The sequence below is a fragment of the Gymnoscopelus microlampas genome (assembly GCF_963454915.1).
Source record: "Gymnoscopelus microlampas genome assembly, chromosome: 2".
NCBI classification, from domain to species: domain Eukaryota; kingdom Metazoa; phylum Chordata; class Actinopteri; order Myctophiformes; family Myctophidae; genus Gymnoscopelus; species Gymnoscopelus microlampas.
Window position 1 is genome coordinate 51680208 of NC_139939.1, and position 14805 is coordinate 51695012.

At 40.8% G+C, this 14805-nt stretch overlaps 1 protein-coding gene across 2 annotated transcripts in view; it reads left to right on the top strand.

Moving 5' to 3' along the window:
* akt3b (v-akt murine thymoma viral oncogene homolog 3b) overlaps positions 1-14101 on the top strand; it is a 28663-nt gene extending 14562 nt beyond the window's left edge. For both annotated transcript variants that reach the window (XM_084072815.1, XM_084072816.1), the window contains exons 7-14: positions 1265-1330; positions 2278-2346; positions 2834-2956; positions 3336-3464; positions 4025-4239; positions 6497-6584; positions 8416-8518; positions 11639-14101. In XM_084072815.1, coding sequence (XP_083928941.1) covers positions 1265-1330; positions 2278-2346; positions 2834-2956; positions 3336-3464; positions 4025-4239; positions 6497-6584; positions 8416-8518; positions 11639-11724 — 879 coding nt within the window. In that variant the 3' untranslated portion in view covers positions 11725-14101. The remainder of the gene's footprint in view (positions 1-1264; positions 1331-2277; positions 2347-2833; positions 2957-3335; positions 3465-4024; positions 4240-6496; positions 6585-8415; positions 8519-11638) is intronic.
* Positions 14102-14805: the final 704 nt, after the last annotated feature.

The following is a 14805-nucleotide window of genomic DNA, read 5'->3' on the forward strand; positions in this document are numbered from 1 at the left end:
TTGAACAAACTTCTTTCTTGGTGGTCCGATCTTCATCAGCAGCAGTAGATGAATGAATTAATGATGCCTCATGCCTGCGTTTTCATACTCTGTGTTGTTGTTGCACTGGTGTATGTGCGGTTTCTATTGTGAATACTAATTAAGTGGGCAGTGGGCTATCTGGGTGCGGTCAAATACCAAACATGATCACATCAACGGATGAGGCCATATCTGTTCACGTTAACTACTTCGAAACCCGCGAGCCCCTCCCCAGCTGTGTTCACACGACTACAGTACTCCCTGACAGACTTGCCAAACTACAGACACATGTTTTAAAACATTTGCAGTGTAGACGGTGTCTATAGCATCTATACGTAGACTACACCACTGCCCAGTGGCGTAAACACCCTTTTTTCGCATGGGTTTTCAGATCAAAAGGGCCCCCCCCTGGACCGCTTTGTCACCGGGGGGGGGGGGGGGGTTCACTGTTTTAGCGCTCCTTCAGCAGCCGCTGCTTCTAAATTTCGGTTTTTCGGTGATAGTTCTGTCTTCTTTCACTTTCTCCACGCCATTTGGTGCTAAGAGGAACTAAGAAAAAATGTAAATCCTCGCCAGCAGGGGGGGCCCCCTTGCGGCGAAATCCCGCGTATGGGTTTTCATAACCCAGCAACCCTATGTAAATTACGCCACTGCCACTGCCTGACTGAGCTGGCATGCGAGCGAGCGCCCGTTCCAAGCAGCCGATGGCCTTGTGTTGATGAGTGCGTCAACTGAGTTGTCAAGCTGTAGTGAACGGAATCGTTTATCACCTGTTTCCAAATTTCACACATTAGCGAGTTAGCTAGCTTACATACAGATTGGCTACAAGCGGACACACTTCACTTCCGTCCAGCCATGTAGGCGATGAAAACAATGGCTGTGGTTTTTTGCAATTTTTTGGTTACACTTTTCAATCTTATATGTTATTATGATGGAACAGTACAGGCTCAGGCCTTTAGATTTGGAGTCACTGGACAAAAAGGAATTATTCATTATTCTAAATCAGTCAGATCAAACGACTTACTGTTTGAAAAAGGTAGTTTGAAAAAAGACGCTTTGATTTCTGACACATGAAAGATTCTCTGACACATCAATTTTTTTGCAAAGGTCTGTCCCACTATCTAAAACAATATAGGATTTGACGCATCTCTGCAAATGTTGAAAAATGCAAGCCGTAGCAATGTTGTTTTTGTGTACTGACCTGTCCCCCATCTTTGTTTGTATCTTCTTTCTTTTTGTATCACAGGATGAAGTTGCTCACACGCTCACAGAAAGTAGGGTATTAAAAAACACCCGACATCCATTCTTAACTGTGAGTATGGCCCACCCAACACTCTCGGGTAACATTGCATCTAGCTAGATCTGTGACGTGTTAACAGAAGCCTTGTCTTTGAAATTGATCCACATTCCACACGCAATTTGTCTGAAAGGGTTAGGGACACAGACCCTCAACCTTCTCAATTCCACGACTGCTTTGACAAGCGCCGTGGAAAGGATAAAGACTCGAAGGACACACCGTAGTTATGATTTTAGATAGATTGCTCATTCCGATTTTTCTTTATGCAGTTCAAAGGCCGTCATTCAAAAACAAAATAGAACATTTCATTACTTTTTACTGTGGACAGTAAGGACAGTGCACATTAATGAACATTTCAATCAATAAACATGTTTCATGTAAATATGCTGGATTTAGCTAGAAGCTCAATTCCATCCGTAGTCCCACATACAAATACAGCACAGTTAAAAATACCATACCTGATTTAACCCATTAAGACCTGAGGCCGATTCTACAAAATGTCTTCTAAATCCTAACTGTTTTTTGAAAAAACTTATGTTACTATGTCAGTGGTTCTCAATCTTTTTCATGTCAAGGACCCCAAAATGTATATGTATTTGGCCGTGGACCCCCATCTCAAAATATTAATATATATATATACATATATATTGTTCCAGGGACCCTCAGAAGCAAAGATTTGAGTTACAAATGTTCGCTTTAAAAATATATACATTCAAAGATTTGCACACATTAAAAACATTTTTTTTAAAATGCAGATCTACAAGCTCATAGCGCGGCACTCGGTGCCGCGCTATGAGCTTGTATATCTGCTATTTTTGAATAGCCAAAGTGTAAAATAATGCTTTTTAGCTCAAATCTAAAAATGACACAGATGCTTCTCCCGGTCTTAATGGGTTAAGCCTAACTAACAACCTAAATACCTACTTAATGTAAAGTCTAATTCCTTCTTCTTCTTGTTTCAGTCTCTGAAGTATTCGTTCCAGACTAAGGATCGACTGTGCTTTGTCATGGAATACGTTAACGGAGGAGAGGTAAGGAGCCTCGTCATTATTACTTTCATGGGCACGATGAGGTTTCCACTTCAAAAGTTCAAACAAAGTGCCCGTATCATTATTTCTCACCACATATCTGTTCGTGGGCAGTTAAACCGGTAAAATAACCCACCTGTACAAGCTGTATTCCTCTCCATTGTACTGATAACCTGTTTGCTCTCCTTGTGCCGAGGTAGCATTGATAATTTGGTTGTCGGGGAGACCAAGGTTTCTAAATTACGCCAGCCTTTATAAACATGCCCCGGCTACCACTGTAGCATCCATCTCCTCATATCGATCAGATTAGAGATTTAGAGAGAGTTTTTTCTTCTTTTTTTCTGTAAGCCTTATACAGTGAGAATGCAAAATTTATAACACCTCTCCCTGCCATGTATTAAACATGTGATTTAATCTCACCTGGTGTAATCCCATCCCCGCCATGGGATGCTAGTGTACTATTGATGTGCTTTCTCTCTCTGTTCGGCAGCTGTTTTTCCACTTATCGAGAGAGCGAGTGTTCTCTGAGGACCGGACCCGCTTCTACGGTGCTGAGATTGTCTCCGCTTTAGACTACCTACATTCTGCTAAGATCGTCTACCGTGATTTGAAGGTAAACCACACACACCGTCAACTACGTCTGTACAAGATAGGGCTGGCTTACAGTACTGTATGCGTTTGCTGATATCAAAACACGATGACATGTCTAATGTTATACCTCACACAATTATCTTTTTTGCATTAACATTTCTTTACTTGATGTTGTGGGAAAATGATCGTAATGAAGAATTGGAACAAAGGAATGCAGACATGAACTTGTTGTCTCTACACTATTCCAAATTAACCTTTGTCTAATTTTCAAATTTTTAAGTATTCAATCCTCACATGTACTGTAACATGACGAACAGGCAGGAACAAAGGAGCATTTCTACAATAATGGTCTTAATTGGCATGATAACATCACCTTCTGTTGTCATGTTAACCTCAATCAGCTGGAGAACCTCATGTTGGACAAAGATGGCCACATCAAGATCACTGACTTTGGCCTCTGCAAAGAGGGCATCACTGACGCTGCCACCATGAAGACCTTCTGTGGAACACCAGAGTACCTGGCGCCTGAGGTCAGATGCTATATCATGATTAGAGCCCCACCAATGCCACGTTTTAGGGTCAAATGCCTATCCTGATTTTGGAGCGTTGATTGGCTAACCCTGTGTTGGGTTAGCCAATCAAGACAACCAATGCCCACACTCCCCATAAGTCCCCCAAACACAGAGATTCGGTGCATCCTCCGCAGTCGCGGGGACAGATGGATACTGACATTCGTGGCATTTCAGTTCTCAGAAAACCGTTGGTCCAACCGACCACTTGAGTTATGCCCGGGACACACAGACAGAAATTCAGTGGATTTATAGATAGATATGATAAACTTTGATATATGAAAAGAACATTTAACTTTCAATAGACAAAGAACTTTAATTAAACAAGTAAATATAAAATGCATACAAACTGAACTTTATTTTATTTAACACTTGCTGATATCAAAGTCATAAAGACAGTCGAATGTATCGGTGGAACTCTACTGTTATACACTACATCTAACATTCTGCTGCTGTGTGTATTGGCTTGGCACCACTGCGTGTTGAATGACATGTCGTCATCCCCCCCCCAATGTCCCCAGGTCCTAGAGGACAACGACTACGGCCGGGCGGTGGACTGGTGGGGACTGGGCGTGGTCACGTACGAGATGATGTGCGGTCGGCTGCCCTTCTACAACCAGGACCACGAGAAGTTGTTTGAGCTCATCCTCATGGAGGAGATCAAGTTCCCACGAACCCTGTCGTCTGACGCCAAGTCCCTGCTGTCTGGCCTGCTCATCAAGGATCCCAACAAACGGTATACATGCACACACACACACACACACACACACACACACACACACACACACACACACACACACACAGTTTGTAAATCGGCTATTTTGGGTGTGCGACACAAATAAATGGAATTTCATTTATTTTATTTCCTTCTTTTTTTTATACCATAACCCATTCAATCCGGGAACGCATCTGTGTCATTTTAAGATTTCTTTGCTATAAAAAAAAATAGCAGATATACAAGCTCTCCACGCTATGAGCTTGTAGATCTGCTATTTTCGGGGAAAAAAACGATTTTGAGATTTGGCAAATCTTTGAATATAATGTATACATTTGTAACTCAAATCTTTGCTTCTGGGGGGGTCCTGGAACAAAACATTTTGATATGGGGGTCCGCGGCCAAAATACATATAATTTTGGGGGCCCTTGACATGAAAAAGGTTTGAGAACCACTGATATTATAGCAACATACGTTTTTCAGAAAACTGTTGTCTACAAAACTGACATTTGTAGAATCCCCAGAAGCAAACATTTGAGTTAGAAATGTTGGCTTAAAAAAATAATAATATATATTCAAAGATTTGCACAAATGTTCATGATTTATCACAAATAAATTGCAGATACAAGCTCATAGCGAGTGCCACTCTATGAGCTTGTAGATTTTTTTAATAGCCAAAACAATCTGAAAATGACACTGCGTTCCCGGTCTTAATGGGTTAATACAAATATGGAAGCACAGCATTACACGTCCACATGCATGCACACATACAAACTCAAACATTTGAACACTCCCACATTGTACATCCGGAACAGAGACATGCCCAGGAACCCAAGGGAGTCTCTTGACTCAATGAGTCAACAAGCAAATATGCTGGAACAGCTACATATTTTCCAGTTCATAAAGACAGTTGTTGACTCACAGCTGACTCTTTACTCTGCTTACTCTGATCTTAAATCTAGAAGACCATATTAACCAACGTCCTGATGTTTGTTCACATGCACAGATGCAATAACTTTGCTTCTGTTGTCTTCAAGGCTATGGTGGCTTGTAAAAATCCTGAGGTTCACCAGCCACTTCGCTGGCCAACTAGCTTTTCTGAATACAGTAGGGCCTCCAAATGATGGCCCCCAAAACAACCCGTTCTCATCATATTTCATATAGGCATCATATTTCACTGCTTGGTCAGGTGCCTTTCGTTTTCAAACGCTGACGCCACGGGTGCCCTTTTGCGTGCCATGTTGACGCCAAGGGAACGATCCTAAACCGATTTCCAGCCTATCGGTATGCAACTTCGAAGAGCTCTGAGTTGGCAGCCGAGCAAGTGCCCGCGGTGCCTTGCTGTCAATATTCTTTTTTTTCTCTTTTTTTGGGGCTTTTTCCGCCTTTATTGATAGGATAGTAGGCTGACAGGAAATGGGGAGAGAGATGAGGGGTGACACACAGCAAAGGTCGTCGGGATCGGGAGTCGAACCCGCGACACAGTCAAGCTGGATTACCAGCGTATGTGGTATACGCCTGGACAGCTAGGCCAGCGGGCGCCCCTTGCTGTCGATATTCTTATTGCAAAAACAAAACTGAAACTGTGCCATGTGTTGTTTTCGATGTTAAGTCTACATGGTCTGCATTCTGTCATCACGTGACAGACTTCTATAGAAGTTTTTTGATGTCCTCTAGCATCCAAACATGATGCTAGAGGGCTTTCATTACCAAGTGGCGAAATATGACGCCTTGGTGTTAGTCCATACCAGTCAAACGGACTGGTATTTGATTTGATTTGACATCTTTATTAACAATGATCATACGTATGCACAAAACATACAATTGCACACAACTGTCACAAGAAAGCTCGAAAACGTATTTCCTTTGCGGCCCTTTGGTGTAGGTGTGTATGTAAACTGAGAGTGTTGTGGATGATGTGTGTATGGGTGTGCTTTTATTGCATTGCAGTTAAAATAAACAAAAAGCAATAACAATTATTTGAATATAATCAAATACGTATTATCGATATTTAGTCAAAAACAGTAGACGCTCTCCACAAACTGTACATTGCGAGCACTTGGCTGGAGTTAAATACCCCACCGTGAGATAGACCTTTTTGTCTCAATTCCAACATAGATGGAAAAACCGTAGGAAAAGGAGGCTACTGCACCTGAAGGGAGTGAACTCATTCACCCTGGGAAGTTATTTTTGGGCTCGGCAGCAGAGGCAGATATTCTTGTTCAATTGATGGCGACATGAAAGAGCGGTGCATGATGTTTGGTTTTCTCACCGGCAGGCTGGGCGGAGGGCCGGATGATGCTAAGGAGATCATGCGTCACAGTTACTTCGTCACCGTCGACTGGCAGGACGTCTACGACAAGAAGGTATGTGCAGAATCTATAGCCGCTACTACACTGTAAAATGCTCAGTGTTGACGTGACTCTAGTCTTGAGAGTGTACAAATGGAACCGAATGGAACGCACCAAATAGACCGGTAAGAGTCCATTTTGGTTCCATTTGCACACTCACAGAGTTGGGGCTGTCACGATTACAAATTTCACGGTTAATTGTATCATATGAATACATAATTGTATCATATGAATGTATCATATCATATGAATACAAATAAAATGTATGTTTGTCTTTTAGGCTGCGTAATAAAAAAATGCACATGGCTGATATGAAAAATAACTTAAATATACAAAGAAATTATTAACATATTTAATTAGGGGTGTCACGATTCACTTACCTCACGATTCGATTCAAAATCGATTCCTAGGGTGCCGATTCGATTAAAATTGCGATTCTGCGATTAATTGATATTCGATTCGATTCTGCGATTTATTGCGATTTTCTAGGGTGCCGATTCGATTAAAATTGCGATTCTGCGATTAATTGATATTCGATTCTGCGATTTATTGCGATTTTCTACCCCAAATCACTTTGCTTTAATTATACTAGAACATTTTAATATAATATAAACCATGAAAAGTTAAATCATACACTTCAATGCAGCCAGATCATGTCAGTCAGTCTTTCTGACATTGATTTCAGACAAAGTGCCAGTGAAAAAGGTACTAACTTAAAAAAAAAATTAAAAAAAAAAAAAAAAAAAAAAAAAGTTTTTTTTATTTTTTTATAAAAAAATCGATTTTAATATTTTGATTCGATTTTTAAAATCGTGGCATTAAGAATCGCGATTTATTCATGAATCGATTTTTTTTGACAGGCCTATATTTAATCATTTTTTTACATATAAAATAGCTGAAATAGCTGACGGGTTGTAAGCTTGTAGATCTGCTATTTCTGCTTTTTTTTATATTTGAAAATGTGTGAAAATGTTTCAACATGGAGACGATTATGACGATTATGCAAAGATAATTGAGATTATCTCAAATAATTGCGATTAGACAATTGTATTAAAGTTATATTGTATTAACATACTCTACCATACAGATTGGACAAAACAACATTGTACAACATTTTGCAATAAACAGAGAATAACTTTATTTAAGGGACAGGTTAGGTTCCACCCAAATTTGATCCATCATGGTATTTTAATTATCTTATTTACAGTTATTCTCTTAACGTATTATTAATTTGGAGTTGGAGTTTTGATTATTGTGCTCAACTGATGCAATGTGAGCCTGAAATTTGGTGGTTGTATAGTACAGCATGTAATTATGGAGTGTGTTTTCCTGCAATTGATCTCTCTACCAGTAGATGAATCACTTGAAACCCAGCTTCCATATTCTGGGTGGAACATCAGCCAAAAATAGCACTTCTACAAGCTCACTATGCGTGAGTTCGTAGATCTGCTATTTTTGGCGAAGATATTTGGTGTAGAGGGGGAAAAGGTGGTCCAAGGACCACCCAAATTGATATATATTTGGCCGCGGACCCCCATCTGAAAATGTTTTGTGCCAGAGACCCCCAGAAGAGAAGATTTGTGTTAAAAAAAATTAATGACATTTTTTTTCCTCAAAAATACCAGATGTACAAGCTCGCAGCGCTGTGAGCTTGTAGTTCTGCTATTTTTTATACCACTTTTCTAAACCAATGTTGTATGTAAATCCTAAGAGTTTTCTGAAACTATGTTGCTATACCTATATAGCTCAAATCTAAAATGACACAGATACCTTCCTGGTTTTAATGGGTTAAGTGGTTTTAAAAAAAGGAAAAGGTACTGACCCTCCCATTACCTGTCCTCTCCAGCTGGTCCCGCCCTTCATGCCACAGGTCTCCTCTGAGACGGACACACGCTACTTTGACGAGGAGTTCACGGCTCAGACCATCACCATCACTCCCCCAGAAAAATGTGAGTGCCATTTTTCACAGTTTCCCAGGTGCATCTGTCCCTGCAGCTTAAATTCTTTTATCTTCATCATTTTTCTTCCAAGCAAGTCCAGTGTTGATTTCGTCGACTAAAACTATGATGAAAAATGTTCGTCGACTACCTTTTTTCATTGACGAAAACTAAATAAAAACTAAGCTACGATGACTAAAACTAAAATATATTGACAATTTCGTCAACAAATAAAAACTAGATGAAAATGTTAGGGAGGAACTAGTGGAGAATTGAGATGCAGTAGAACTAAAAGACAAGTCATTTTATGTTTGGTTGTGCTTAGGTGTTGCGCTCTGAAAATAACAGATCTACAAGCTCTCAACACGTTGTTAGCTTGTAGATCGGCTATTTTCAGCATGCAACCAAGTGTAAAATCAGCCATTACGACGCCATCAAGGTCCGCCAAAATACGTTTTAGTCCACTAAATCAACTGTAGATTTAGTCGACTATAAACTTATGATATTTAGTCGACTAAAACTAGACAAAAAATAATTCAGATGACTAAAATATGACTAAAACTACAGGTACATGGAATTTTGTTCAAAAGACTATGAGTAAAACTAAATCAAAATTTGCTGTCAAAATCATCACTTCTTCCAACGTAGTCATTCAGTCATTTGTTCCCTTGGTTTGGTTCTCTTCGTTTCATTCATACTGCACCCTCCGCACAGTAACACCCAGCCACCCACAGTGTACTGCGTTCGGGTACACTGGCCTTCATTTTGGCTCCTACACAAACCACCAGGAATCCAGGACACCCCCAGAGAGCACAGAAAAACCCCATACACATTGCTGGGCCATTCACGGTGGCGATTTGTCGTTCGAGCCCCATCAACGTTCGATGGTATGCTATGTGCTTACCGTAGTGATCACAGGGAATGATTCCAGAGAGGGAGCCTGATTAATGGTTAACACATCCAAGGAAGTGGACGATCGAGGTTTGCAAGTGGGGCAGGCAGAGAGAGCAGGGGAGGGTGGGTGCGTTTCTGGAGGTTTAGAGGGATAAGTGAGGGTGCATGAGAGATGTGCAGAGAGAGCAGGCGAACATCCTACTATTAAATGAACAAAACTTTGTTTGTCTGTCTGTCCTAATCCATTTATCTCCTCAGGGGTTTCACCAATTGATGCCCACATGGGCATTGACCATTGGCATATGGAGTGAGGGAGCCGATTCTTTACTTTCCCCCAATTTAAGCTGTAAATTAGCATTTTTGTTGTGGGATCTGTAGTCACAGTCGTTGTCCTACAGGCTACGGCATCTGTAGCCACGTTCGTGGTCCCATAACCAGGCCGGACGGTGGGTGGACCTGGCTTCGGCGCTACTGTATACACACACATATTGACAGCACAAAGAGGAACCTGGCTCAATGGTGCATAATTGTGTTCTCAATAGATTGAGTGCACGCATCCCCCAGGTTTGGACTAGTAAAGCATATATTGTGCACTCAAATTGACCAAAACGAGCAAAATGTAAAGAAATTAAATTCAGTGTAGTTAATCATATCATAAATAAAATGTATTTTTGTAACTCACTGTCCACTCCAGAGCTCCGTCTGTTGTGTGCGTATGAGTTTTTGGTTTCACAATCTTGCTTTTGGCATCAAGCTTCCGGTCAGGGCGTGAGTGCGTGTGTATCATAGACTGTATAAATGAGATGGACAAACCCCCTCCGCTGCTTTCTACAGACCGAAAATGAAGCCTTTGCTGCAAGACCTGTAGGTCCGCCATCTTTCAATACGCGTCAGAATGAGTTCAGACCATTATTGGTTGGGTAACTTGTCAATCAAGAGCGGGGGGCGGGGAATGAATGCTATTGGTTGTGTAGCGTGTCAATCAAATCATCCCGCCCCTCCTAGAGAATAGCCTACTTTATCGTCAATTTTATAATAAATAGAACCATAATTTAGCAAAACGCATATCCTGATGATTGAAAGGAGACTTTAAACTAGCGACTGGAAGCATATAGAATTTATGACAATTTGTATTACAGTAAGAAAATCTAGTCTAAAGTTTGTCAAAAAAACCATTCACTTGCGCTAAAATAAATTCTTTCTGAACTCACAGGTCGGCGCAGGGTAAAACAGCGCCACTCTGGCCATTTTGTCGGCCTCATCGTAAATATCTCAGCCTTGCCCCTTGGTGTGTATGCGCGGATTGCCTCTGTGTCTTGTTTTAACCACATGAACCCTAGCATCCCTATAGTCCAGGGGCCAGCACTGATATTCAACACAAATTGGTACCATCTAAGGTGACCGTAAAGTTTTTGTATTTTTGTCTTCCTACATGTCTCTAGTTTATATTTTGGTATGATAACCCTTCCAATCTTGTAGCTTAATGGCAGTTATCACTACCTACCGGCTAATGTATCCGGTAGGAGACACAAAGTACAATCTTTGTGTCTCCTACCCCGGGCATCAAATTATTGCGACAAAAAACAAATATATCCATGTATTCAAGGCTTCATGGGGTGTGCAATTGATAGAAAATAAATATTTTTTTGGGTGAACTCCTCCTTTAAGTTTTTCAGGGGGACTCTCTACCCATTCAGCTATGACCACCCCAGACCGAAGGAGGGTCAACTTTTACAAGCTTATGGAAAGCAGTCTTTTTGCAAACACCAAAAATCTGAGAAGTTATCAATTGCACACCCCATGAAGCCTTGAATACATGGATATATTTTGTTTTTTGTCGCAATAATTTGATGCCGGGGGTAGGAGACACAAAGATTCTACTTTGTGTCTCCTACCGGATACATTAGCCGGTAGGTTAATGTAGTTAATGTAGATTGGAAGGGTTATCATACCAAAATATAAACTAGAGACATGTAGGAAGACAAAAATACAAAAACTTTACGGTCACCTTAGGTGGTACCAAAATATGTCTTGGCCCCTGGACTACTATTCGGGGCATGTCATAATAGGTGAACATTTGGCAAAAATATAAAATAACAATCTAAAATTGAAGATTCACAAGCTATCAATGCGTTTCGAGCTTGTAGATCTGCTATTTTAACTTTTTTAAGGTACAACAACAGTATATAGGGTTTGAGTGGTTGACACTAATACCATTCTCCCTTTCTTCCTCCTCAGTTGATGAAGATGGGATGGACGCGGCCGACAGCGAGCGAAGGCCCCATTTCCCACAGTTCTCCTACTCGGCCAGTGGGCGAGAGTGAGCGCTCCAACCCAGCCGGCCAGCCAGTATTGCCCCCATTCGTGGCCATTTTGAGGAAAACGCGTAGCCATTTTAGGAAAAAAGTCTCCCCTCTTTTTCTCCTTCTCTGCTGCCACGCAGACTGGGAGAAGTCTTTCTAGGGACTTTAAAAGAGGTTTTGCACAGTGGGATAGACTCAAACCGGTCTCCCCACACTAAAAAAAAAAAAGTCTCCTACATTTTCAGCGCTATTTACTGCAGAAGGCAATGTTTTTGTTATTTATTTTTTTCTCTCTGTCAGTATTAGGTTGTCAACCCGGTTGCGTTCTTGGTTGTTATTTTGGTTGTTGTTTTTTTATTTCCTTTTTTGTTTTCGTTTGACTCTTTTGCACTTGGTTTGGAAGAGCCGTTTTAGGGAACAAAACCAAAAATGTTGCCTTATGTGTGCAGATGTTTCGTATCATACCGACAGGGTGTTTTGGGGGAGTGGGAGGGCATGTGTGTGGGGGGTTGGGGGTCATTCTTGGTTGAGAATAATCCTGCCTTCAAGTCATGTTGGAAATATCGTAATTACGAGACGAGCACACGCGGATGACCCCAGCAGTGTCGTAAACTCAACATTTTCTACGAGCCTCAACTTTGCTAGTACTGTGTCGATAAAAAAGTAATGGCGTTCAAATTGTGGTGGTAAGAGTTACTGGTCATTGTTGGTCACGCGACAACAATGTGTGTTCTGTGTTCATTGACGCGTCATAGCAAGATTCATGTCAAGCACCCCCAAATTGATACATATTTGGCCCCGGACCCCTTTTGAATAGATTTTGTGCCAGGGATACCATAAGAGAACTTTTTCAAGATTTTTCAAAAACAAATCAACTTCTGGAAGTCCCTGACCCCACTTTGAGAACCATTGAGATAATATTGAGGTAATTGGCTTAATGAAATGATGAAACATAAATTCCATACCTAATACAAATCATATGGCAGTTGCGCAAAATAAGCTTCTTCCCTTTGCCAATGAAACAACTAAAGTCATTTCCTCTACAGCGTCCATTTTGTTTCCAACCAAAACCACTTGGAACACGCAACCCGTCGTACTCGCAACTTCTAAACTCGCAAGTAGGAATTTCCCAGGAGGGCTTGAAGGCAGCATGCGTGCATGGCTCGTGGGTTCACTCAAGCCTGAGTTATACTTAGTTTGTGCACGGGTGTCGTGCACCGAGAATAGCAGATGTACAAGCTCATGTCTTGCTCTGCGACGCATTGTGAGCTTGTAGATCTATGCCAGTAGTATAAATTAGGCTTCACAAGACCAACTTTTGTTTTCGCATACATACATCGCCATGGTAGTGCACATTCCCTTATCCCATGGCAACGAAAATCACTGTCTACAGGAAAAGAAAAGAAAAATACAAAGAAAATGAACAAAAGAGAAAGAAGATGGAACAGACAAGTTTATATCATTCCCTTAATTGTTGCAGTGTTTTTCTTTTCTCTATTCTTTAAATCCAATTTATTTTCCTCTGTTTTTTTGTTGTTTTTTTCAAATAGAAACACTAACCTGCCAGAAACTGCACGGTTCACTCAGGCAACACAGAGCACAACCACATACAACTCAGATACTGTTATGGCTTCGTACACCCAGCAGGGTGGAGAAGCTACTACTATAGTTTTAAAAACATGGGCCTTTTTTTCTCTCTCGGTCATTTTTTAGGTTATGGATGGTTGACCTCTTTTGTTTTGTTTTATTTTTCTTTCTCATAGCTGTAGAACTAGTGGTATGGATGTTTACACAATGAACGTGGCTTACTGTATGAGGGACATGTGAGTCAAACCTTATGCTGTCATAGCACACACAAACACTAATAGTAAACTATAGCTGTGAGCCCTGCCATCACGGGCTGTGACGGGCTTAAGAAATCAGTATTGGTCAAAGGAGAACTCGCACGCACACACACACACACACACACACACACACACACACATATACACACACACACACACACACACACACACACACACACACACACACACTACCATAGCAAAACGGCAGGGGTTCTGACCAATGACGAATCAGTATTGATATATAAAAAAAAAAAACATTTAAAGAAATGTATTCACACACTTGATTTTAATCTCAATTGACTGTATCAATAAGTCACTGATCATATCACAGATCACATGAAACTGAGCCGTGAGACTCTCGCGTATGCAGACTGTGTTGAGGAAAGGGAGTGTAATAAGGAAAGACGTTCCCCCACCTTTGTAATGTAAATATGCAATGCCTTTTTTATTTGTTTTTGTTCTTTCGTGGCATCTTGACAGACATGAACTTGTTTGTGTGTGACTGTACTTCGAGCTTGCTGAAAAGAATAGTGACCGAAAAAAAAAAAAAATGAAATACGAAAAAGAAAGAAAAATGACTCCGAACTGCATTTAATAATATTAAAAAGAAGGATAAGAGAAAAAAAAAAGTGTCAAAAGACTGGAGCACTCAATCCTTTTTTCTTTTTTTTCTCTTTTTTTTAAAACGCTGCGTCAACTTGTATGTTCAGAGAGGATGTCTCCGTGGAGACGAGCCTGAGCTGTTCTTGTCACCTTGGGTCCAGTTGGGTGGCCAGCAGCATCCATCCAAGTTTGTGTGAGAGGACATGGATTTACTGTGGAGTATGCACTGTAATGTCTGTTTGTTTCTACAGACCCCTCCCCCTTGTTTAAAAAAGAAAAAGAAAAAAAAAAAAAAAACGTGGGACCATGGTGAAGTTTTTTGCAGTGCTGGTTTCATCAGGTTGTTCTGATCCTCATCCCCCCCCCCCCCTTTTGTACCATAGTACCCGTTTTATTTATATGTTTGTGTCATTCTAGACAGTGTAACCCATTCTGTTGTCGAGTCAAAAGGCACCACTTGAAAGTTGCTGAAGGATGATGATGATGATGATGATGATGATGATGATGTTGGATGCATTAACTGAAGACTTTTTTTTTTATCCAAACTTTTTTTTTCTTTTCTTTTTTTTTTGATCGTTTGCTTGTTTGTTTTCTTACCAAAACATTAGGGCAAGAACCCAATAGTGGACTTGCATTGCCGTGGTAGTATTTATTT